At 48.9% G+C, this 26,408-nt stretch overlaps 2 protein-coding genes across 4 annotated transcripts; both read right to left on the bottom strand.

Annotated features, from left to right (window-relative positions):
- Positions 1–207: 207 nt before the first annotated feature.
- On the bottom strand, positions 208–9,995 carry Prr18 (proline rich 18). Of its 3 annotated transcripts, XM_028782633.1 has the most exons (3): positions 9,923–9,995; positions 9,461–9,596; positions 2,069–3,291 (listed from the first exon to the last, which is right to left on the bottom strand). In XM_028782633.1, exons 2-3 carry the CDS (start codon positions 9,517–9,519, stop codon positions 2,361–2,363), a joined length of 990 nt encoding a protein of 329 aa, XP_028638466.1. In that variant the 5' UTR covers positions 9,520–9,596; positions 9,923–9,995; the 3' UTR covers positions 2,069–2,360. The 3 variants fall into 3 exon arrangements, with proteins under 3 accessions (XP_028638468.1, XP_028638467.1, XP_028638466.1); XM_028782635.1 differs by lacking the exons at positions 9,461–9,596; positions 9,923–9,995 and adding an exon at positions 3,594–3,884 and having other exon boundaries at positions 208–3,291; XM_028782634.1 differs by lacking the exons at positions 9,461–9,596; positions 9,923–9,995 and adding an exon at positions 3,410–3,557 and having other exon boundaries at positions 208–3,291.
- Positions 9,996–10,112: 117 nt separating this feature from the next.
- On the bottom strand, positions 10,113–26,367 carry Sft2d1 (SFT2 domain containing 1). Its single transcript, XM_028782630.1, has 8 exons — positions 26,185–26,367; positions 18,229–18,315; positions 17,663–17,745; positions 16,488–16,569; positions 15,273–15,308; positions 13,781–13,839; positions 12,649–12,678; positions 10,113–10,583 (listed from the first exon to the last, which is right to left on the bottom strand). Exons 1-8 carry the CDS (start codon positions 26,245–26,247, stop codon positions 10,544–10,546), a joined length of 480 nt encoding a protein of 159 aa, XP_028638463.1. The 5' UTR covers positions 26,248–26,367; the 3' UTR covers positions 10,113–10,543.
- Between the last annotated feature and the right edge of the window lie 41 nt (positions 26,368–26,408).

Here is a 26,408-nt window from a genome sequence, read left to right as displayed (position 1 = left end):
ACAAGTTTGCCATTCAATAAGAAAGTTTGTTCTTAAAATTCTTAGAAATCCAGACAATCACTAGTAGTGTGACCTTTGGTGAGCCCAGAAGTCCCCAGGCCTAAAGAGGGCAGGCAGTGAAGAAACCATCTCAGGGGTCTTACAACTGTCTGAAGGTCCCTTTCTGGACGGTTATCTGTTATCTTCTCCGAGAAGCCGCACACAACATTCGATTACTTTTTTTTTATTTAAGCATTAAGAAACTGTAGCACAGTGACTAGAAAATGTCTTCAGAATGTCGGCAACGAGGAAGAGACTTCACAAGACATGTGCAGGCCTTCCTCTCGTTACAGAGTCATCGGCCATTCAACACAAACATGCCCCCATCTCTGAAGTGAAGAGCCAGGCACATGAAGCCCCTTTGAGTCACCAACCAGGGAGAACATACTAAGCTCTGTACTGAGGCCGGTTAGAAAGGGAGAGGGGAGGGCTGCCTGGAGGAGACAGTGAGGATGGAAAATCAAAGCAGACAAACAGAGATGGACAGAATGGTACACAGACCTACATGACAGACAAAGGGACAAAGGGGGAGGAAGACCTCCCTAGAGGACACTCCTTTAGGAGGGATCAGGAACTGTTTCTGGTGTTGTTAAGGTTGCTGAGGCCAAGGAGCTGAGCATGTGAAGTACTGGCGATTGCGCTGAGTGCAGACAGGGGGAAAGCCATCCTGTGCCAGGCTTGAGCGCAGAGGCAGTGCCCTCTCCACCTGACTTGCCTAGAGGAACAGCCCTTCCCTTCTCCTCCCCTTGCCCCCGCCCTCACCAGTGTTGCTAATTTTGCCCCTTTGGCATTAACCATTTAAAATCAATAAGTAGCTTTTTTTTTTAAATTCATCTGGTGTCTGATGTAGCTCCCTCTGAACTAAGGCCTCTTGGTTGGCAAAGCTTGTGCCAAGAAGGAAAGAGAGGGGAGAGAGAGAGAGAGAGAGAGAGAGAAAACGCAAAGACCTCTACAAGGAAAATATATAATTGGTTTTTAAAAATGTAAGGCTTTGATTTAAAATACAATTGAGAACTGACACATTAAAATCTAACAAGACAAACATTAAACTGGTTATTGACTTGCATAAGATAAGTAAAAAAAAATGAGGTAATGCATTACTTTCCTACAGGCAACCTTATCTGATTAGAACAAATACTTCCTTCTCATCCTTGGGGTTAAATCCACTCAGGCACAGAAGAAATACAAAAGAATCATCCTCCAGGTAATGGGAAGGGCTTGGCTCCTAAGAGACAGGAGTTTAACCCTTCATTCAAATAATAAATAGAATCTAAAAAGTCACTATTTACAGCATACAGAACCCCATTGTCACGGTTTTCACAGTGATGAGAGACACCTGCCCTGGCCCACAGCTACTTCCTGCTTCCACCTCAAACTGTTCGGGTGGGCAGACTTGCCCTGCCTTGCTTTCACTCACCGACCACATCCTTCTCTGCCCTAGCTAGTGAGGGCGACATTGCTATGCCCTCAGATAAAAACTGCATTCTTAACAGACAACAACCCTGACTCCGGTCCCCACCTTGATCTACCTCTCAAAAAAAATTCTAGCTGTGCCCCTGGAGACACCTGTGTGTGGCTTCGACTACATGCGCATGGCCATGTATGCACATGTATGTGTTATCGTGGGCATGTGTGGGTGGCTGTGTACGTATGCATGCATGCATGCATGACTGCTAGTGGCATGGATGTGCTTGTGCATTGACAGGGGAGTGGTGTGTGTGTGTGTGTGTGTGTGTGTGTGTGTGTAAGGGATGGCTGAGTCCTCAGCTGGCTGGTGGAGCACAAGTTCTCCAGGATCACCCAGAACACTTTCCAGGGCTGCTGGGTTACACGGTTAGTTAACCAGAGTTTCCAGTACCCAATATCTTTCTTATTTGTAAGGAAAGAAATCATGTATGTAGCACCATGTCCTAGCTCTGCAATAGAAGACCACTCCACCCTCGGTGGTCACAGGCTTGCAGAGTCCCCAGGAAGTAGAATGCCACCTGGGGCAGAGGACCTCTGGGTCCAATCCTTAGTTAGGGTGGGAGGTTAGAAGGCATTTCACAAGTCCTTCCTCCCCATGGGGTTTGGGGGCAGAAGGAGGAGCAGGGAAGAGCTGCTGGAGTCAGGCGAGTCTGCTGTGTCTCACGCTGACCTAATTGCACAGAAGGTGGGTGGTGGGCGTTAGAAAAGGCTGTGGGTCACTCATGAGTAAGCACACCTGGGGAATAGTCCTGTCCCTTGCTGGCCTACCTGGTTCACAAGAGCCCAGGTGTGCAAGGAGCGCAGGAGGCGGCCGTGGGCCTCAAGCCAGGCTGGGTCCCACAGGCCCACCTAGCTCACAGCGTGCTCAGGTGCGGCAGCGAGTCCAGATGCTCTGTGCGGCCCCTCGCAGCTGCCGCCGACTCCACCCCACGCAGCCACTCGGTGCACTTGCGCACGAGGCCCTCGTCCACCACCTCCACCTCCTCCTCGTACTCCTCATCATCGTACTTGTGCTTCTCATTGAGCAGCGACACCTTAAGCACTGGGCGCAGGCTGGAGGGGTGCGGGCTGGGCATAGTGGCCTGCAGACCTCCCGGCAGCAGCGAGGCACGGGGAGGGCGGCTGCTGACTGCCACAGCCAGAGGCGCGTCGGGGACACTGGTGGGACCGCCCCTCCGCAGGGTCGAAGACCTGGTCCTGGGACAGGGGACCAGGGGGCGCCGCGGGTCGGCCGAGGGTGCAGTGAAGGGCCTGCGGGGTCGCGCCAGCAACTGCTTCTCCAGGTGGCGCCTCTGGATGACCAGGATGGCTTCTGGGGTGAGGCTCAAGGAGAAGCGCGTGGTGTCGTCGGGCCCGGCCCCCGCCCCCGCAGAGGTCCCCGAGGCGGTGGATGCCGCTGGGATGTGGCTGCAGGCGACCCTCCGGGGAGCAGAGCACGTGGCCGGGGTTCCCCCACGGCCCGGAGAGGGCTGGGACGGGACGCGTGCGGAGGTAGGCGGCTGCGGGGTGCCCGGACCCAGGCCGGGACCGCGCCGTGCCGGGGGCCTCTTCAGGGTGGCGGAGGGCCAGGAGCTGGAGAGCAGCATCTCGGGCGGCCTCCTCTTCTTCTCGCCCGCGGCGGCGGCGGCGGGCGGCGAGGGCACGGGCGGCGCGCAGGGTCTCCGGGATAGCTGGCGCGCGGCGGGGCCCCCCTGGATTCGGGTGGGCGGTGGCGGTGGCGGAGGCGGCGGCGGCGGCATAGGCGAAAATGACATGACTCTGCCGAGCAAGCGGAGCATCAGTGTCCTGGAAGGAAAGGGGCGGGTCTCAGTCACCGCGCGCGGAGCCGCCCCACTGGCCCGGCGACCCCCGGCGCCTCCCCATCTGTTGCTGATCGCCGCGCGCGCGCACCCCGAACACCCACCTGCGAACAGCCTCGGCATCTCCCGCTCCCTCCCAGTCCCTTCAAAGGAAGGCGTCTCTCGCCACTCCCTCGCCTCGGCAACCCAGAGAGCGCCCTCCTTTTGCTCCGAGAGCTAGGTCCTGCGGGCACCGCCAGCAGCCACCCCACTGCTGGCGAATCTGGATGTCGGTCGCCCGGTTCGCACCTCCGAGACGCGCCGGGCTGGGCTGGGCGGCAGGAGGAGGAGCGCGCGCTGGCAAGGGCTTGCCAAGTCTCGGGCTGCTAGAGGCTGCTGCTATCGCAGACTTGCTTATCGCTGGAGACAAAGTGCCCGACATTTGCAGGGGCGGGAGCTCGCACCCAGAGCCCCAAGGCTCTCTGGTTTTCCCATGGATCGAGAAGTGAAGGATTAGTCCATCAGAACCCAGAAGCTAGGTCTCAAGGGTGGCACCAAGTCACTGGTGGAGTCCTGCACATTAGACAGAGAATCCTTTCAGATGACTCTTGGAGCCAGTCTGGAATAGCAGGGAAAGCAGCCGTACCGGGCGGGGCGTTTAGGCGCTACCTAGGTTTCCCTGGCATTGTTGATGCCACTCCTTGAGAGTTGTTTACACATTAAGGCCATTTGTTATCTATGAATAGGCAAGGCGTTTTGGTATACAATAACAACATAGGAAATATATGACATTTTCTGTTTTATCAAGTGACTTCCTGCAACATGATATGTTGTTATACAGACAAGGGAAGCCGGCTGTTTACACATGGAAACAATCACAGCACTGAAAGATCCGATAAGCCGGTCATCCAACAGTCATAAGACAACGCACCCAAAAGTCAAAGGGATTTACCGGGCACCTGTTTCACTTAAAGGGGGGCAACAGACAGCTAGACTTTAAAAAATGCTCACCAGCACAACGAACAGCTCTGGCCCGGGTTGAGCACATGGGAAAGTGGGTAAGCCTCTTTGCCTTGTGCCAACAGTCACCCCCTACCCCCTCCTCTTCTGTTTGTCCTTTCCAGAAGCAACTGGACACTCACAGTCCAGGGTAGCTAAGGAAACTTGGGTGGCAGAAGCTTTTCTCATCAGAGCAGCCGGGAAGTTGGCATAGGCCCCACAACGAACACAGGCATCTCCATCACCTCCCCTCTGTGCAAAGGCAGCTAGCTTCCAGAGAGCTCTCCCACTCAAGGGAGCCTTCTGCCCCTGCCAAGGGACCCAGGCCAGTAGCCTGGCCTTGCGCTCAGGCCAATAGAACACTTAGCTCCCAAGACACTGTATTGTTTTAGTTCAGGTTCTGGTTTCTAGCTAGTTATGGGTATGGGGGTGTAAGCAGGGCGCATGCTGAATATTAGGGGGAAGGAGTCAGGAGCCATTTCTGTAGGTATAGCTTGGGAGGTCATCTCTGGAGGAGAAGCAACAAACTGCTGGATGCCCAGATGTCCTGTGTGCCAGTGGAAATGTGCTATGTCTGGAATCCTGTCTGTGTTCAGATTGCTTCCTAAGACTTCAGGTGTTCAGAAGTAACAGTGTGGTTGGGTTGAAGGTCAGAGGTGGGGGTGGTACACAGTCTCATAACTTTAAGAGGTAACATACTGATGTAAGTCTGTGTTGAGCATGCCTATTACCTTGTCCATTCTACTGGGAAGGGGGTGGCACTTCCAGAGGCTCCAAATGCAGTGAGAGACAGGATTAGACTCAGCACCATGTGAGAGTCCAGCCAGATGGGGCTGTTACACTAAAGACAAGGAAGACTCTGTTGGTTGGGGAACCCACATAAGTGAACCCCACCTCAAACTGGTAGAGACTGGTGTGTTAAAAGCCCAGAGGAGCAAGTGAACCATTATCAGACTGAGAGCTAGGTCCAGACTAGGCACTAGAATGTTCCATGTCACCTTAGCAGCTTGCTCTAGCCCGAGCCTGCAACCCGGGAAGCTGCAAGCATTCCTGTCCCCTGAGAGTCAGGAAGAATGGAAGCAGGAAGCCCAAGTCCAGGTTTGACCTCAGGGGACTGCATTCTAGTACCTCAAGTGAGCTACCTTAGCTTGTCACTCTGACTCTGGGGGCAGTGTCTACACATCAGTGACACTTGTCTGCCTGTCCTTCTCCCTCTGCCTCTTGCAAGAAGTTAGGAAGAGCAGGGCACCTGAGAGGAGGCATGGGGTGGACATCTACCCCTGACTTGGTCACCACACTGACTGTTACAGAATCCATTACACATTCCATTTGGTGGGAGTGTGTGACAGGTGACAGTTGGAACAAGGGAAGCCATCCTAAGTGAAGGAGACTTTCAAAGACGAGATGCAGGGCCTAACCAAGATGGCTCAGATGATGAAGACACTCACTGTCAAGCTTGATGACCTGAGTTCAGTCCCCGGAAGCCACACAATGGAAGAAAAGAACCCGTTCCTGTAAGTTGTTCACTGAGCTCTGTATATGCACTGCTGCAGGACACAGGCAAACACGTACAAAAGTCAATACATACAAAAACAATTTAAAGTAGTTTTTTTTTTTAAAAAAAAAAGGGAGATGTGTGGTGTATTGAAGTGATTAGTTGACCAGTACACATAATTTTATAAATAATTTACTTGGAATTTCATATAATATGGAGAGTGACTGAAGGAGACACCAAACCTTGTTACACAGTACACTTACATACATGTATTTGCACATACACCACAAAACAAAAAGGCTGACAAAGCTCCCCACACTTGCTGGTCTGACTGAAAAATGTCCCCCCATATATTTAAGTACTTGGTCCCAGCTAATGGCTGTGTGAGGAGGATTTGGAGGTGTTGGATCTTGGATTTGGAGGAAGTTGGGAACTCTGAAGTTTCAATAGACTCACATCATTTCTGAGTCAGCTCCCGCCCTGTGCATGTGGTCTGAAATGTGAGCTCTCGGCTGTTCCTGATGACAGGCTCTGGCTCTACCATCAGAAACCCAACTTTCTGGAACCTTCTGGAAACATACGCTTTTGTTTAGAAGTTACCTCAGTCATGGTGTTTTTATCACACCAACAAAAAAGTAACCCATACACTCACTGAACTTACTATTCTGAGTAAGCCAGTTGATAGAAAAAAAGCACAAGTCAGCAAGCCCAAATAGACATATTTGGCTCTGTCCAGGTTCTTTATCATCTCATCTTGTTTTCCAGGTTTTAAATATAATAGTAGTTACCACAACCTTAAAGATATTTTCAGGATGAGTAAAATGATTACATCCAGGTCCCACTGCTATGGCAGGTGTGTTTTGAGAGTCCCCACTGGCGGGGATTTTAGCCTGCCCCTTCACCCCAGTTTGAAGCAGTCTCTTAAGTCATTTCCCTGTGGGCTAGGGGCAGTGGCACTGCAGGAAGCAAGTCTGGGTGGGACAGAGGCACATGTTAACACCATCGGCCATCCCACCCTGCCCTCTGTGGAACCAGGAAAATTCAGCACCAGCCACAGATGCTTTGCACAAGCACTAATGTTTCAAATGACCTCATAAACATTTTTTTCCTGGTAGTTTTATACTTCAAAAGCTGGCTTAGGCAGCATTTAAAGAGGAGAACAGAGGATGTGTTTGCTTAAGTCACACCAGTGTAGGCGAAGACAAAGCAGCTTGCAAACAGGGCACTGGATGCTTGCCTCTGCCCTGCCCTGGGGCTGGTCCTCTTCAGGATCCTACTAACCTAACTCTTCTGGTTGCTGCTGCAGTACAGGTCCCCAGGTCATGGTTGGGGATTCTGACACTGACACTACCTCTGATGGCCCAGGAGGAGAAGCTGCCACAAGCCACATCAACCATGACTGTCTCATGCTGACAGAGTTGGATCCTGGACCTGGTAGCGGCTCAACTAAAATGCACTCAGACACCAGGGCTTTGCATCCCAGGCTCAGTGGAAAGTTTAAGAGTGTTCTCTGCCTTTTACTGCAGGCTCCTCCCACAGATGCCTGGACCCTTCCTGAATGGTCTATGTACTGAGTGCTTGCCTACCAAGCACCAGCAGCCATTCATTCCTGCCGGCTGTCCTGTGGAGGAATAAGCCTAGCCTATTACAACTCTCAGATGAGGAAACTGAGGCTGAGTGGAGCTCTTGCATAAGCTGTGAAGAGCCCATACCTTTGTGATGCTCAGACCTCCACAGGATAGTGGAGTGTGGACATTCCTAGCGAGGACCATTTGCCTCTACTCCAAATAACTCCCTTAGGACATCCATGGCCCAGGTACTAGACATATATTCCACACCTTGGAGGTTCTGGAAAGACAGTGGGAGACTAAAGAAAACACTAAATTTTTTTAGTGGGCCATGGGATCCCTCAAGGCCCATCTACAGCACCCATTCTCCTGATGCTGGCCCTGTCATGGATCCGGGGGATGGGTAGGATCCCCTCTAGTATAGAGTGATGTTGGCTGGCCAGCAGACAAGAGAGCTAGCATATGCTACTATGTGCGCTACCAGGTGTGACCCTGGCCCGTGCCGAGGAACTTACTACACAGGACGTGAGGACTCCAGGATGTGGAGTGAGAAAAGCTGATGACCCTGGTGTTCAGAAACCAGACACAAACAAGTCTCCAGACCCCTAACCACATCACCCCACAGCCCGACTTTAACTGACTACAGCTTTCACACTCTAACAGCTGTGCCCTCTGGCAGAGTGGCCTGCCTGTCCCCTCCCTTCCACTGAGGACTCAAACTCAGTCTGTGCTGTTCCTCCCACCAACAGCCCTGCAAACTCTCTGGCAGGCTCAGGGCTGAAATGGAAGGCTAGATTGGATCTACTTAAATATCAGTGTTCCAGTGCCACACCTGTGCCTGCCAGCCCCTACACATCAACTGTACATGCCCCTCCCCCACAACTCTGCTGCAGGGCCAGCCCACCCCACATCTTGCAATGCCCATGCAGGCTGCCACCACTGCTGCCATTTGGCCTGGAACTAAGGGCCTGTCCTATCTGGGAAGTCCTAAGCTTCCAGCAAAGGCAACATCCTGTCGTCTACACATCTCTCCACACCAGTGGGTTTAGGATTCCACTTCTCCATTCTCAGGCCACTCTGCTGCCTCTGTAGACATCTTTATTTAGTTACTCACATTGCCCTAGGACCTGTACCAGCACTGGGCCTCCAGAGTATTTGCTTTCTGTGAGCCACCCTGATTCTTGCACAGGAAGAACTCCAAGGTCTGCAGGCTATGCTACCTGGATTTAGCTCTTCCAAATGGCCCCTGCTTCTTTCTCTCCCAGGTTCTGAAAGACCCCTTCCTTGGGACTGGCTATAACCAGTCAGGACAGGGTACAGGGTGAGCACTAAAGTCTACTTGGAGATATTTTTCGAAGGGGACCCCCAATTCTGCTTTCTTCAGAAGGTATGGCTGACGCAGCAAGTTGAGATCCAGGGAAGCAGAATGAGGTGACTCGAAGGAGTGACACAGTAAAATGCAGAGCAGGGCTTGGCCCACCAGAATCCGGCCAAGTGGACAGGACTGGCACTTTCGAGGAGCATGGCACGTGACTGCTCCTCCCTGTGCCTGGCCTGCTTCAGCATTACCGTCTGCAGCCTGCTTCTCTCAGCAGGTGCTGAGCAGCAGAGCACAGCTGCCACAGGACGGAACCTGTCCATCCCACACTTCCTCATGGTACCCAGAGCCTCTACTGGGCAGGGGTGTCTGTGTTCTTATCTGGAGACAAGACAGCACATAGCTCCAAAGAGGCTCCAGGGCGGGCAGGTGAAACCCTCAGCAGGGTTATTTTACACATTTGTTTTTGTGTATATGAGTGCTTTGTTTACATGTATGTCTGGTCACCATGTGCATGCATGTGGTGCCTCTGGAGGCCAGGGAGGCCAGGAGGGGGCTCAGAACCCCTAACATGAGTTAAAAGATGGTTGTGAGCCACCCTATGGGCACAAGGAATTAAACTGGTTCTCTGCAGAGTCGTCTCTCCAGCCCCCAAGTCCACAACGCGCCCCTAGTTGCCTGTCCCCTCCCACCGTTTCTGTACTTTGAGACACTGAGCGACGTGAACTGCCCACAGTGCCTGCACCTTCTCCGCCTTCCTATAGACTCATGTCCACATGGTTGCTGTGCCACTCACCAGGCCAGAGACAAGAGCGATTCTTCTGGCACACCACTGAGGACGCCTCCTCTCTTCATTTGCACCTGCCTGAGCCACACGTTCTGTCAACAAGTATACTCCTGCTGCCACTGGGCCACTGTCTGCCTGCGGGGACCTGAAGGAGACAGCAAGTCACTGCTTCCTCATCCTGTTGCCCAACAAAGCCAACTCTGTGATAGCCAAAGCTTCCTCTTCCTCCTCCTTCTCCCCCTCCTCCTCCTCCCTGATCTCTACCTGGAATGAAAGCAGTATGCTGTCCTTGCCACCTCTGGGGCCACCTTCTGAGCAGCAAACCCCACACATCCCTCCTTGGATCACTTTTTGAGTAGGTGGGCTATCTGGTTGGTTTGGTTTGGTTGGTTACCTCTGGTTAAGAACACTTGTTGCTCTGGAGAAAACCCAAGTTTATTCCTAACGACCATGTGGAGCCTCACTGTGTACCTCTGGCTGGTCTCCCGAGAGCTGGGATGAAGTGTGCATGTCTGGCCCTTGACTTCTGAGAGCTGGTTTTCAGTCCTGCAGTTGTCGAACCCTATCCTGTCACAGAGGCAGAGGCTACACCTCACAGAGCTGGAGCTGCGCTTCTTTGAGCTAAGCTATTCAATGTATTATACGGCTGATCCAGAAAAGGTTACATTTCCAAAAGTGGTTTATTTCAAAACTGTAAAGATACATATATTACTTTTTATTACACGTAATAAGTAGTTTTAAGCTTAAAGTATATAAAGTTTCACATTTTTAAAGTTAAAAAATCCTTTAAAGTTGTAGAGCATTTAAAAAGCCAAATAAGCTGGATATATCTTACAACACAGGTTTATACCTTAAATATTCACATTCTGAAAGCTGTTTGTAAAGATTAAAAACTGAGTACAAATTATTTACAAGTGGCAATGATTATGAGCTCCTTGTCTGTGGAAGCAGAGGTTAACAGGCAGGAACAGAGTGAACACAGTGAGGTTCAGCAGTCCACGGCACGGGCTGAGGCTGCTGCCGTTCTGGAGTGACCACTGGAGCAGGCACAGCGTCAGGACTGTTCCCAGGCACTCCTGGGCAGACGCGACTTTAACTGAAGAGCGAGGAACAACACTTGAGCACCGCGTCCCTGAGGGAGGGAAGGAGAAAGGGCTCTGAAGCCGCAGTGTGCAGGAGCACCAGCAGAGCCCCACCACACACTAGCAACTTCCAAGCAGGGCTGCACTCTGCAGCACCTTCCAAGGAACCGAGGCTTGGCTGAGATTCACTAGCAATACCTCCAAGTGCTTTTGAAGTTTTCTTGCTAACTTTTGAAATCATATTTGCCACAGGAATTTTTACTAGCACATAACCCTGATTTTTAATAAAATGACTCTCAAAAACAAGATAATCTTGGAGTTAAGTTTTTATAAGAATGTTTTTGTGTTTTTTTAACTTGCATACCCATGTAATGGTCACAACAGTCAAGTTAATGGAATCAGCCTACACGGCCAATGGTGGGTATGAATGGATGAAGAACATGTGTTGGTCTTTTTAAAACATTTATTTTTATGTATGTTGTATATGTCTGTGTGTCTGCCATGAATGTGGGTGCCTGTGGAGTCCAGAAAAGGCAAATGGACCTCTAGGAGTTGAGGCTGGAAATACAGAAGGATAAGCCACCTGACGTGGGTGGTTTTGGTCCTCCAGAATAGCAGCAAGCATTCCTGAGCCATCTCTCCAGCCCCTACAATGGGGTTTTAGTCAGCCACAGATAGAACAGAATCCTGCTGCTTGCAGGAAAACAGGTTAAGCTGGAGATGACACTATCCTATTAGGCTTAAAGAATTTCCTGAGAAGGAATCTCAGTTGAGGGGTTGATGGATGGGACTGGCCTGTGGGCAGGCGTGCTCAGCCCACTGTGGACAGTGCCAGTCCCCAGGAAGTGCTCCTGAGCCTTACGGCAGAGCTGGCCACACCTAAGTCACGGAGAAAGGCAGCAAACAGTGATCCTCCATGGTTCCTGCTTCTGTCAGTGACAGACTGTGACCTGGAAGCATGAGCCAGATAAACCCATTTCTGGGCGGCAAGCTTCACTTGTGTTCTCTCCTGTGTGGACTCAGTCTGTGTCCTGGTCGTCTCCAGTTGGGATCTGGCCAGAGAGAGGCAGGACATCATGGTGGCAAAGTGCAAACAAAGCCACTTGCTCCAGAGTCCAGGAAGCAGACTGAATCTCATTACTGCATCCTAAAAATTCCCAAAATGATGTGATTCAGCTTCCATGTTTTCTAAGTGTCTGAACCATTATATAATATGCTTAAATTAAAAACAAAACCAAACCAAAACAGAAAACTTGCTGTTCAAAATACCCACTAATAACATTTGGAATGTATTCTGCATGTTGCCTGGCACTCTCCATCCAGAAGCCTTGACTTCTGGGGCACATGGTCACCTTCCAGCAGCTGCGCTGCCAGCCCGCAGAGCCCTGGCTTGGATGTGAAGGGACAGTGTCTCTCGCTTTTGTTCCACATGAGCCTCTGCACTCCTCCAGGGCACCTGCCTACAGCTCAACATTGCTTTGCTTTTTCTTTTATGTGTTTGTCAAAAATAATCACTCACAATAAGAGATGGAATAAAAACAATGTCTTCCACTGTTCACATTAGGTATATAATTCTGCTATCTTTTAAATATGTAAAGTGTCTCCAAATTCCAGAGAGACAAAGCCCTACTTCACCAGAACAGGTTTTCTTTTCTTTTTTTTTTTAATCTATCAGGTTTAAGGTTGGAATTAATGCATGTTTTTCTTCTACAACTAAATCATCACATTCCTCTAGAAGCACAAAGAAACAGCATGGTAGACTACACTGGCTGCTACCACCCCTGGCCCCCAACCTGCAAAGAGTGAGCTTTCTGCTGGCTAAGAACATTAATGTACACCTTGACTCCCTAACCCTAACTTCCCTTACTACTTTCCAAAATAGAATCACTCTTGCTGGAGTCGCTGCCTCTTGGGTACTGAACAGAAAGATCCAGATTCCTTTTCCAGTCCCTGTTAGTGTTCACACAGCAGGGCAGGAGCAGTGCAGCTCCAGCTGCTACGTGCAGCACGGTGGTCATTCACCTGAGGGCAGTTCATAAGCCAAGCTTTTTAGCTGTTCCCAATGTGAAGATGATTTAAGCTCATGTTCAGGAGTACAGGAGATTCAGTGCTCACCTTGCATACGGGATGTAGGACAGACTATACCTGCAAAAGAGAGTCGCACATGTTGACACTTTCTCTGCACCAAGTCCTCCTATTCCCACTGGACACATCTACTGTAGCCACCTCAGCAGCAGAACACAGGCCAGTGGTTCTCAAACTGTGACTCCATCTCGGGCAATAGCATTGATTAGGAACTTGTGGAAGATTCCGACCCTCCGAGACCTACAGCTCCGAGTCACCAGACTGCCTCATAAGCAACCTGTAGACTTTGCTGTGCTGGGGATGGACCCCAGGTCCTCTGTCACTAAGCTACAGATACAACTGACAATGTGTTCAGTAAACTTCAGCGACTCTGATGCTGATGCTGAGGCTTTTTGCAGAAGTTACTCTCTTATCTTTCCAGCAAAAGCTACCATTACTAAGTATGGTGACAACTTTCTGGAGAAAAGCCAACCGGAATACATTAAAGGAAAGCAAAATGTAAGAGAGTAGCCTATGTGATTTAGCCTAAATTCTTTGCATTCCAATGAGTCAAGTAACCTTACACAGTGAGTCTGGAATACACTGGTGTGGTATATATCTGTCAGTGGAAAGGTAGAAAAACCCAGAAGAGGAGCTGAGCCCAGCTGGGTGACAACAATGGGGAAGACACAAATAACGAAATTGAGAAAGGCAAGGAAAACGTGTTCTGTAGTCTAACAGGGAGCAGGGTGAGAAGTGGCTGGCTGGGGTTTTCCAGGCAGGTGAGTGGAGGCAGAGTGAGTCACATGGGGCTCTGAGGATGTGGCACTGGAAAGACGGCACACAGCAACAGTGGAGGGAATGCCTGGGGTGCCTGACACCCGTGGCTGCACCCTGTGAGCTTCCTCTTGTGAGAGTTCAGGTGGCTTTGTCTACATTTCTGATATGTTCTCTTCCCACGGTAGCCTGCCCCCATAGCCAGTGCACCCTGATACCACAGCTCTCTCTACAAGTACCAGGGAGGCACTGTTCAGAAAGGGCCTCACTCCACCTGACTTTGCAGGAGTCTGGCTCACAGGCATAGGCCCCTGCTCCCCTTTTCAAGGGCTCTCTAGAATCTAAATGATGCTGGAAACATCCTAGACAGTTTTTTATTCTATAACTGGTATACAAAGAGACTTACCAGGTCATCGACAAGAACTGCAATATACAGAATAGTAAGGCCAGCCCCTTCTTCCGCCACTAGCAACAAACAACACATTTAGGGTTTTAAAAAGTAGCATTATAAATCAGGTTCGATTCTTCACTTTGAAATGGATATCCTGTTTGTTTATTCAATTTTATCTCTATATATTGTAAAACTTTAAATATCACCCATGAAAATACATTTCCTTTCCAATGCCACCTATATTATCTTAAATACTATAAAGTACACAGCACAAGTGACTGTTCCAGTTATGCAAAGGCTGGAAATAGAACTCTTCCAGGTGTCATGTAACCCTGATGCTACAAGTGATGTGTGTAACCTTTCCTAGAATCAGCACTTAAAACCCCGTAAAGCTCCACAGAACTACTTGCACTCCCTACATTCTGTTCTTTGGAGATGTTTTGCTATACAGCCCAGACTGGCCTTGAACCTACTGCAATCCTCCTGCCTCAATCTCCTACATACTGGGATTATAGCATGCACTATCATGGCTGGCTTCTTGAGGTTTTTGGCTTTGCTTCTTTTTTTCAGACAGGATTTCTCTGTGTAGTTCTGGCTGTCCTGGCACTCACTTTGGCATCAAACTCAGAAAGATCCTCCTGCCTCTGCCTCCTCAGTGCTGGGATTAAAGGCTTGTGCAACCATCACCCAGAGATTTTGTTTCTTTTTTAAAAGGACAATTATACTATCGCAGTTTTCTGAGGTAATATAAAGTTCCCACCGTGCTCTAAGATAACTGACTTGAGAATTCCTAATCTTTTGGGGGAAGAAGGTGGGCAGGTGTTGAGGATCAAAACCAGGACTTGTCTCCAGGTGGACAAATGCTTTCTACCACTGAGCTACCTGCCTAGCCCCAACCCTTAAAGGAGAGGAGGAGACAGGATGGATTAGTGGGTAAAGCCATTGTCTGCCAAGGCTGACAACCCGGCACCCACACTGTGGAAGGAGAAAACTGGCTCTTGCCAGTTTTGTCCTGACTTCCTTATGTGCACTATGGCACAACCACACACACAGGGAGCCCTTAGCTGACCTGGAAGTTACTATGTAGAGCAGGCTGACCTCAATCTCCAGGATGCTGATTAAAGGCATCACCACCACATGTGGTCCTGATGGAGATTCTTTTTAATCTATTTGTTGATTTGTTTTTTTCTCTGGACTGCCCTTCTCTGGGAGCTTTTCACACTGTTGCTTCCCCCATGGCACACAGAGAGTCTGTAGCAGGCAAAGCAGAGGACACAGGCCCAGTCTAGGATGCTGTCAGAACAGCAACCAGTCTCAGCATGTGTGTGCTCACAGGTTGTGCTTAACAACCACCTCTGTGTAGGTTATAGACAGCAGACTCCACTTTACATCTGTTTCAGGGACACTGACTCTCTTGAGGGCTTCATGAAACTGGCCTCTGCTCTGCTCTAGGACAATGGTTGAGTGGGACAGTGAGCAGACAGCCAGCACGGCTGACATAACTTACCCACAGAGCAGCACACAGGGTAAACACCAGGCACAACTATAGGGAAGGAAAGAGTTCATGAGGAACTCGAAGTTCTTCAAGGGCCAACAAAAATGCACAAACCTCTGCATTCATCTGCTTGGATAGCATGCAACAGAATAAAGAAGTGAGACAGTGGACTCTGCTGTCCCCTTAAAGCCTGCAGAAGCAATCCCCGCTGTCCCAGCAAACTGAAGCCCTAACTAATGTGCTGCTCAAGTAAAAGACTGGAAAATGAAGTCTAGAGCAGCAAGAGGCCACTCCTGTGCCTTGTTGATGTTGTTGATGTTGTACTATCAGACAGTGGCAACGGCACTGCCGTTAGTGTCAGCATGCTCCACCATGTTCATTTTACAGCACTGGACAATGCTTCACACAGCAGACTGCATGAGCTCGCAGCATACCCATGTCACCTGGACAGGCTAGGAAGAACAGAAGTGGGAGTCTAAGCCTGGAAGGCCTGATGTGACTCCAGTCTGACCCTCGAAAGCTCAGGGGACAGAGTGTGCTTGGAGGGGAGGGGATGTCTAAGGCTCAGCTTTCCTCTCTAACAGAGAGCACCTGCACACTGCTTCATCTGCACTGGGGCGGCAGTTGTCTTCATCATTACTGTGAGGCAGAATCTGTGTGTGCAGCAACTTAACTCATGTTCAACATTCTCCTGCAAAGTGTGGCTCAACAACCAGCACTGGGTGACAACTGCAGTAACTCAGAGCACTGAGTGACAGCCATGGTGAGAGCCTGTTACACAAAGGGACTCAACTTAAAGCTGAGAAGCTGCCCCAGAACAAGGGTCAAGTCAGCAAATAGCAGAAGACAGAAACCACACAAGTTACAATTCCAGTTCTCCCTGAGAAGATTCCTATGAATTTACAAGTATGGTACCTCTCCCCTCCCCCCCCACCCCCCCGAGGAACAGACATCCCAACATGTGTAGGGCTTAAAAATGAAATATGACAGCTGATTTTTATAACTACTTCAGCTATACAATGCACATGAAACAGGAAGCATGTTCCACCCAGCCAATCATATTAGATAATGCTGTATAAGCCAAACTCTTCCTGTTACTTCACACACACACACACACACACACACACACACACACACACACACACACACGCTCTCTCTCTCGCTCCCTCTCTCTCACAGCAATAATGCAGAAGACATTAATAAGTTTATAAAATTAACATTACTTACAAGCATAATAACTGTTGCCAGCAATCTTGTTGTCTCAAACATTTTCTTCAGTTGCTTCACGGGTCCCATTAAAAAGCATGTACTATTTGAAACAAAGTAAAAGATGGCTCTACTATTTTGTCTGGCTATGCAGAAATAAAATTGCTATAAAATAAACTGTGTGAGTTGTTTTATTTCTTGCTTTACTTGTCTGTGGATCTGTTGTCTTTGTTGCTGTTTAGGACAAAGCCTAGGCTAGCCTTAAACACCTCACTCTTCTGTACTGGGACCTTCCCCCCTTATTTAGTTTGTTGTTGCTCCTTTGAGACATGGTCTTTCTATATAGCCCAGGCTGGCCATAACTCGCAATCCTCCTGCCTCACCTTCTGAGTACTGGGCAGTTACTTTCATTTTGTTGTCATTTTGACACACAGTCTTGCTGCTAGCCCAGGCTAGCCTAGACTTTGTGACAGTTCTGTTTTTCCCTCCAGAAAACAGGTATTATATATGCATGTCCACCATGCTTGTTTTTCCCCTTACCTCTGAAAGGACACTTCAAGACATGCTATGGTCTTAACATGATATTGATGGCATGAAGGGTGACGAGGCCACAGACTGCCTCCTGTCCCCACATGGGTGGAAGCAAGGCCCCAAGGTGACCCTCCAAACATGGGAGTGCATGTAACCCCTCAGGGATACAGAGTGCAGCTCTGAGCAGACAACTGAGGCACCAATCTTGGACTCCCAGCCTTCAGAAGCCTGTTGTTAAAGCATCCCAAGTGGCCTGGATGCTCTACTCATCCCCACAGCAATGGTCTCTCTCAGAGGACACCGACAGCTCCAGTCCCTGCTGCTCACTGGCTTCAGTTCTCTGCACTGTGCCCACACTGTCACCTCTGTTCCTAGCTTCCTGTGTGAGCCCTGCATCACACAGCCTTCACTCCACAAGAGCCAGGACTGAAGGGTAGCAACTACACAGCTGGGCTCTGGAGCTGTGCTCCCCAAATGCACTGCTGGCCACTCAATATCCCCAGTACTCAGTCATACAATAGCAGTATTACAGAATGAACATAAATGTTGCTGCAGAATTGACATAAACAATCAACAAAAACATGGTACTTACAAAGACTTATTAGAAAGAAAATCTGGTACCAACAGCAAACAAGGCATTTTAAAAAGCCAAAGTATATACACACCTGGCCAATGCAGCAAGGTTTCCAAGGGTGTAAAATACTGCAAAGAGTTTCATGCCATTGGGAAGCCATAGCAACCCAGTTCCCTAAAGTAGAAATTATAGTTAGTTAGATAACAATATGGTCTTCAGAGCCCAGAATTAGAAAGTTCTAGTACAGTGGTTGATACTAAGTACTATACAATAATGCTTAACTTCAACTATGGCAATACAGTCTCCTGTATCAGTGTATACTAATGTGCTCTAGCAGAAACGTCGCTACACTTGTCTGAGACTAAGAATTCAACTGAATGCCAAGTTAAAACAGGCTTACTAAAACACATCTAAATTATTGATTGTCTAGTTTTCAAGAAAAATTGGTGTTCCAAATACAATTTTAACATTTTCTCCAAATTATCATAACAATAATTTCTGTTTATTTTTAATCAATCCCTACACATTTATTTAAGGTCACTGTTCTATCAAAATAATCTAACATTTAGATAAAGCAGGCTACTTCGGTTGATTCTAAGTTAAATTATTCATGTAGAACAATATAAGACTATTAAAAAAGACAATGCCTTAACTTACAAGGATTGAAAAGAAAATGCCAGCAACAAAGCATATGACAAACCACTTCAACCTGGTGTTGAAACTCAGGGACGAGGCATCCAGGACCTTAGAAAAGAGGGGCAGTTAGAAAGTTAGATCAGCATGTATAAGTCTGACTCTACACTGCATTGAGCAAGCTTCTTTGTCTTTTGAAGACAGGGATTCTCTTCATATCTCTGGCTGTCCTAGAACTCATCACATAGACCAGGTTGACCTTGAACTCATATAGACATGCCTCCCATGTGCAGGGATTAAAGGTGTGTGCCACCATGCCTGGCAGCATTCACTGTTAACATGGACCTGACTCTATGATACTGTCACTTCTGTGGTTATAAGGACAATGACATCAGCTGATGCCGGGAAACGACCTGGGAGGTATGATCACAGTGCGTTTTAGGTCTCATAAGGTCCTTCCCGGTTGGGTGCAGCACATGCATGTTCATCTAGGCAGAACAACACAACGGTAGAGATACATCCACCTTTAAACTGGGATAAAGCCAGGTGGGCTGCAGGTTGGACACTGTGGAGGCTGGGCCTGCACATAGCCTCATCCTACACCTGTCAACTTCTGCCAGTCCTGAGGAGTGAGACAAGGATGATCTCAGTAGAAACCTTTAAGGAAGCAGGGGGAACTGGAGAGAGAAATGGAAGGCACCCAGCAAGGGTGTGCTTCACCCAGAGATGAGCCTGGGTCCTCAGTGAACCATATTGCAATGGATGTCTAGCCTAAGGAGTGAGCTGGCTTCTGGGGCCCTTGAAACTAGAAATTTAGCCAAGCATGGTAGTGCATACCTGTAATCCCAATACTTGGGGAAATAGAGGCAGGAGGATTAGGAGTTCAAACCTAGCTTCAACTATACAGCAAGTTCAAAGCTAGAACTAGAAATTTACAAGAATTTCTATCCCAAGATTTACATTTCTACTGGGCACTACCATATACACGTAAGAAGAGTAAGACCAGCGGCTCAGGACATTTTCAGTGGTGAAATCACATAGGAATTTGTGGGCATCAGCTCGCAATCCCCGTGGTCTCCACTCCTTACCTCAGCAGATCACCCGGGATCCTTACGCAGCATGAAAGGCAGAGAAAAGTAAGTGCTCCGTCAGCACAACACACAGCGTTGAATGTACCTTAGTATCTCTGCAATTTAATCTAGACACCCTGACTCCAGCAATGCCACCTGCTGCAGCCTAACTGGACATGTGGTTGTTAATTGGGTGAACAGGCTACAGACACCCAAAGCCCCTTCTTACCAGGGATTTACATACTACATGTATTTTAGTCACAGAATAAAGCACCCCAAATGTGTACATCACTTAACAACCTGTTGTCACACACATTAGATCATCATGCTCTGTCATACATGCGTACATGTCACACATGCATTCAATTTTCACTTTCCAGCTTCAGGACTTCTTGCCATCTCATGACACAGTAAAGTCTTTGACCAGGAGGCCACTGAGAAGACACCGCAAGGAATCAGGACTGAAAGATGAACCACTGACTAACTCCTCGGCCATACAGGCAGTGAGAATGAATGGACACACCACACAGTGACCCCAGCTTTGCACCTGTACCTGATGACAGGCTAAGGCCCAGGGCCATACCACCTACAAGTCAGGGAGAGTTACAGCCACAGAGCCCAGAGTCCAGTCCTCCAGAACACTTGCTGTGCCTTCTAATTAGCAAAAGCCCTAATGTCTACATTCCCTCCATTTCTCTCCCCAAATGGCTGGCACATAAAGAGATCAATGATCAGCAGAGGCTGAAGGACCTGCTCCTCACGGCTATTCTGGGCAGCACGCCTGCTTGCCCTCTCTCCTCCTAGGGTTCATGAGGTAAAGGGCCACTGTGACCCCCAGCTGTCCCCACCAGCTTTCGTTGTCCTCTCCCTCAGGTCTCCTGGCCACAAGGCCAATCCTACCCACCTGGTAGATCTTGCCTGTTTTCCATATTCAACATGGACAGCCCATTCGCTCTGTTCTTCAACCCATCTCCAGTGGCTTTTCTCTCTCAACTCACCCACTGACCTACTTCTTCTTCCCTGCAACTCCTCTGTCTCTGAAATCTTGTTCAAAAAACCCCAGTCTAGGCCGCTGGGTGGGGGTCAGGAGCTAAGAGTACTTTCAGATACATTGGACCTGGGTTCAACTCCCAGCCCCCATATGGCAGTCACAACCATTCCCAATTCAAGTTCCAGGGTATCCCATGCTGTTTTCTGGCCTCAGTGGACATCAGCTATGCATATGGTGCACATACATACATGTAGACAAAACAGTCATAAACACAAAAGGAAATTAGTCTTAAAAAATAACCAATGCCCTAGGAGCTGCTCCCTCGCCTGCCTCACAGGCCCCTTCGCAGGCCCTCAGCTTCTCCTCATTTCAGCAGCATTAGTGGAGCATCACTCTTGGTCAAGCCTATTTTCGATCTCCCCACCCCCAACCTGATCCCTTACAAGAACTACCTCAAGCCTCCTAGTTCTGCTTCAGTGCTCTTCTCTGGACAGACAACTCCACCTACTGACAGCAGAGAAAACTGGAGGCGGCAGTCAGAGCTCGTAGCTCCCACAGCAGTCTCCATCTGCTCACTTATTATGAGTGTTTGGTCCCCAGTTGTTGGAACTGTTAGGGCAGGATTAAGGTTCATGGCCTTGCTAAAAGAGGTGTGTCACTGGGGTGGGGTGGACTTTGAGGTTTTGAAGGCCAATGCCCTTCCCAGTTAGCTCTCTGCCTCATGTTGTATCTCAAGATGTGAGCTCTCAGCTACTGCTCCAGAGCCATGCTCACCTACCTGGTGTCACGCTCCCTACCATGATGGTCACTCACATCCCACAACTCTAAGCCTCAAATAACCTCTTCTGTAAGCTGCCTTGGTCATGATGTCTTATCACAGCAACAGGAAAGTACCTAAGACACCCACTTACAAGAGTGGCTCCCAGGAAGGGACTCCTCCTATCTGTCTCAGGGAGGTACACACTTGCCTACCTGTTTTAGGGGCCCATCCCTCACGTCTGCTGCAGGAACTACCTTGAAACAAAATCCAAAAAGATGTCTCCCTCCAGCCTCTACACCCAGCCAGCCAGTCAGTCAGCCACTCCCTGATACTGAGAGCAACTATGTGCTTCTAAGAGCTAGGTGAGAGGCTCTGCTCCTGGTTACAAACAAACACTATATGCTGATCAGGCATGATGGTGCCTGTCTTTAATCCCAGCCCTTGGGAGACAGAGGTAAGAGGAACTTGTGAGTTCCAAGCCAGCCACATAGACACCGTGTCTAAAAAACAAACAAACCAGTATGCCAGATGCTGTAACAAAACACATCACCGCCAGACCATCATATCACCTGTTATATACTGGCTTATACAACAGGGGCCTTTATTAACATCCTCCACCTCAACTACCGTCACCACCTCTTCTCCCTCCTCTTCCTCCTCCTGATTCTGGAAACTGTGAGTCTAAAATCAAGTGTTAGTAGAATAGTGTCTGCTGCCTCTGCACATGATAGAAGGGGCAAATGCTCTCCCTGAAGTATCTTTTAAAGCCACCTTCTCTTAAGACTATCACGCTGAGAGTTAGGCCTTAGCAGATGAATTTGGGGAGCATTCAGAATGGAGCACTGGATGTACCTGTTCGGGCCTGACCATGAGCAGTGACACAGCCTCCTGGGAAGCTGCCATTCCACATGGGCCTGGAGCACCATAGGCTCTGAAGGGAGCTGCAGGCCTGACCTGAAGACCGTCACTGGCTGTGACCTTTCATTTTCACAGAGTGTACCCTATCCCTAAAGATGGGCCTGAGAGGCTTGACTCTCTAACCTTAAATGCTTGGTCTTTTTCTGTGACTGTCCTAATCCTGCAGCTATGTGGAGGCCCCAGACAATAGGCAGCTCAATATCATATAGAAGATTCAACTCAGAGACCACACAAATTTTTGGATTTTTATGATAAAAAAAAAAAAAAAAAAAAAAAGTCTTAGGGTTTTACTTCTGTGACCAGACACTATGACCAAGGGACCTCACAAGGACAACGTTTAATTGGGGCTGGTTCAGAGATTCAGTCTGTTATCATCAAGGCAAGAACATGCCAGTATCCAGGCAGGGATGGTGCAGAAGGAGCTGAGAGTCCTACATCTTCACCCAAAGGCTGCTAGCAGAATACTGGCTTCCAGGCAGCTAGGATGAAGGTCTCATAGCCCACTCCCACAGTGACACCCACCTACTCCAACAAAGCCACACCCTTTAACAGTGCCACTCCGTGAGCCGAGCATATATAAACCATCACAGTGACTAAATGTTTCACGATACCTTGGCAGGTCATATTCAATCTTCTGAGAGAGCCACTGCTTCACTTATATAACAGGGGCTTCTATTACCATCTTCCATGTGGAGAAGTCGAAGGTGTAACATGGCAGTTTCCTTTGTTAACACGGACTAGTCATCCACAAACAAATGACTCATCTGCTGTGCTGTGCTAAGATATGCACATAAGTGTTCCCTCAAATCCTAACCTTTCAGAAGCTAGTACTAGAACATGGAGCCTCAGGGACACGCAGGACATAGGAACAGAAGCTTTGGGAGTGGGATTAGTTTTCTTTCCCAGGGAATTCCCACACCCCCTCCACTGAAACTGGAATGGTACATCCATGAGCCAGAAAGTGGCCCTTGGGAGACACAAATTCCGCTGAGACTATGATCTTGGGACTGTCAGCCTCTGGAATAGTAAAAAATAAACTTCTGTGGTTTCCAAGCTACCCAGTCTTTGAGTTCTGGTCAAAGTCTACAAACACACAGTTCATGGCAGAGACTTGTTAGGCTTCAATGACAGGTCACAGGACAGACAGGTCTTACACGCAATTGGGGAGGGCAGTCAAGGGAGAGAACAGCTGCCAGAGCAAATAGGTGGGTAGCTAGGAACAGGCCTAGTCTTTCTGAAGACATTCAATAATGACTCCACTAGAAGAGCCAGGTTGGAGCATTCCAGAAAGAATGACTTTGCTACAAGCCTGCCAAGTTGTACAGATAAGAAAGGACTCAGATAAGGAAGCTGAGACACCTGAAACACAGTTGGGTCTTGGCAGGTGGAGGAGGAGCCAGGTACATGCAGGTCTGCGAAGCTAACCTGGGTTTAACTCTAGACACACAGTGGGAGAGCAGGATGGGCTTCTCTGAGGCCTCCTTCAGGCCTTTCCCTCTAGGAAGATGTCCTAGACACCTCCTAAGGAAGGCCCAGAACCCTAGCTTCTAGTCAATCCTGGGCCTCAAGCCTCTCAGCAGCAGGATGGAGTAGCTCAAATTCCAGGGTGCCTGATACCCTTGTCTAACTCGGAATCCTGGCAACCATCTACTTAGAGGAACTATTCCATCGTGCAGTACAAGAAGTCACCACTTGGGCTGGTGAGATGGCTCAGGGGTTAAGATCACTGACTGCTCTTCTGGAGGTCATGAGTTCAAATCCCAGCAACCACATGGTAGCTAACAACCATTCATAATGAGATCTGATGCCCTCTTATGGGGTGTCTGAAGACAGCTACAGTGTATTTACATATAATAAATAAATAAAAACCTTTGGGCGGGATTGAGCAGGGCCAGAGTGAGCAGGGCTGGAGCGAGCAGGAAAAGGAAAGGGGTAAAAAAAGAGTAAACAAGTTAAAAAAAAAAAAGAAAATCAGTTTAAAAAAAAAAGAAAGAAATAAAGGAAGGAAGGAAGGAAGGAAGGAAGGAAGGAAGGAAGAAAAAAGAAAAGAAAAAAGTCACCACTCAGGACACCCCGCTGCCCTGCTAAATCTGGGCATCTACAATTGCAGAACACTCTGAACGCCACCCAAATTTTCTGGTCCTCACCATCTTGTAAGCATCTCTCATCTTGTGGTATACCCTCCCCAGGGGTATTTGTTCTTCCCACAACCTGCAGGACAAGCAGTGGGCTAAGCACTCTTCTCTCTAGGCCCATGTTCTTCCCCAGACACCTACTACTTTCAAGGCCACCATGACACTGTACTCCTGTCCCTCATCACTGTCACACCTCTCATCCTTGGAGAGCAAAATTTTTATACATATGAGATAAAAATAAATCCTAAAAATTAAAGAAAATTGGAGTTCTGGATCAACATAGCTGAGTTTTCCCCAGGAACAGGTTTGGGTTCTCATGCCCTCTTCTCAGGGGTGGAACTACTTTGAGAGGTTCTAGAAATTTGAGATGCTAAGGCCTACTTGGTACAAGTCACTAGGGTTGACTTCTGCTTTCTCTCCTTCCTGGAGCTGTGAAGCAAATCCCCTCTCGTATCTATCCAAGAACTGAACTGTCCACCATACCTTCCCCATCATGATAGACTAAAGCTCTGAAACTGGGAACCACAACATACCTTCCCTGTCCTTAAGTCGTTTCTGCCAGGTACTGTGGTCAATGACGGCAAAGTGGCTAATACACTCACAGTCAATCAGAACCCTCTCCACAGCCTGGGAGATGCAATGGGATGAAGAATCTTCCACCCCTTGCCTGCCTGCCTTCGTCTCCTACCTGTGTCCCTCTCCCTCTGTTCCAGTCACTAGCCTAGCACACACACAGCCACTCCTGCCACTCCTGGTGGGAAGCTCTTCACGATAGACCACCCTACCTGAGAGGCTGACTACCCTATGCACTATGGCAACCCTAAGCTTCCCAACCCTCTTTACCTGTTCCACGGCACTTTCCACCAACACTGTAACAGTATCCTTGTCTGAGATGTAAATTTTGTACACCAGAGGCCTCTATCAGTCACTGTTATTCCATCGACAGTGACAACAATGTTGGGACCTGAAGATCTGTTGGACAACACTTAACACTTAACAGTCTATCACCACCAGAGCCTTTGACCTTTGAGTGAACTCTTCTCTACACAATTTTCTCTCCTCCAGAAACAGCTGCAAGGAACAAGATCACTTCTTTGTCCCCAGGATTTACAAGAGCAATGCCTGACAATACTCTGGCGGTGGAATCATTCCTTAGGCGTAATGTCTGAACAGTAGCCACTGACCACATGCTACTGACCGCTTAAAAATGGGATGTAACACTAAGGAAATAAATTCTAAATTTTAATCTGTTTAAATTTAAATGGCTACACACAGTCATAGCTACAGCACAGGTCTAGAACAAAGAGTGGAGCATGAAACAGTTGTCAAGCAGCTTGGATAAGCCATATATACTGCCATTTCTGAGGTTACTATGTATAGGCTTTTGTACTACAATTACAATACAGATTTCAGTTCTCAAGAGGCTGAGACGCAGGAGACCCTTTGTAGTTCCAGGCTAGCTAGGGCTACACAGTGAGACCTTGTCTCACAACAAAACCAAAAAGAACAAACAGACAAAACACAAGACACGATATAGATTTCACTTGTCTCAACACAGGCTACCTCAGTCCCGCCAACAAAGAAGTCAGAAACGAAAAAGGAACAAACAAAACTTCTTCATGTAATACAAATCCAAGTCCATATCTGTGCCAAGACACACCAAAATGTGCTAGCATGCAAAACACAAAGCAGTTCCTGTTTGCCTATTTTAAATTCTTACTGGAGGAAGTAAGTCTTTATCAAGTCTCATGTCTGGGTCACATGCAAACAGCAAGGGCTCTGTTAATAAAAAGTACGCATCGCTAAGGAGGGTTGACTTCACAGGCAACCTTTGGCACGGCGTAGCTTCACGTCTGTGCTCTCTCTCCAGTCTCTCGCCCAGGTCTCACAAGACCTGGAATGCCTGAGCTGGCCACAGGCAGCCCGGCCCCGAGGCCTGAACCTCAGAGCTCGCTGCAGGGACCACGGAACATGGGTGCAGAAGGGGAGGACCCCGAGAAAGGCCACAGGGAAGCAGCTGGAACTAGACAGCCCCGACACCCGGGGCCGACTCCCCCACAGCGGTTTCCGCCCCCTCCCCATTGTCGCCGCGGCCGGGGACGTTACCTGCGCCGTCAGGCCTTGCTCCTCGTCGTCCTGGCCGCTCAGGACACGCCGTAGCTTCTCCATGGCCCTATCCTCCGGCTGCGCCGCCGGCCACTAGCTCCACGGCCCCACACGCCCACCCGGAAGCCAGGAATCCGTACCTTCACGCGCCAGCCGGAAATCCGAACTTCCGCTTCCTTCGAGCATGCGCAACTTCTCGCTCTAGCGCTGCTGGGGCAGGTCTG

This window comes from Grammomys surdaster, unplaced genomic scaffold (genome assembly GCF_004785775.1).
Source record: "Grammomys surdaster isolate TR1022 unplaced genomic scaffold, NIH_TR_1.0 810, whole genome shotgun sequence".
Taxonomy (NCBI): Eukaryota; Metazoa; Chordata; class Mammalia; order Rodentia; family Muridae; genus Grammomys; species Grammomys surdaster.
The sequence above is the reverse complement of the archived record's forward strand: the minus strand, read 5'-3'. Positions and strand labels throughout refer to the sequence as shown.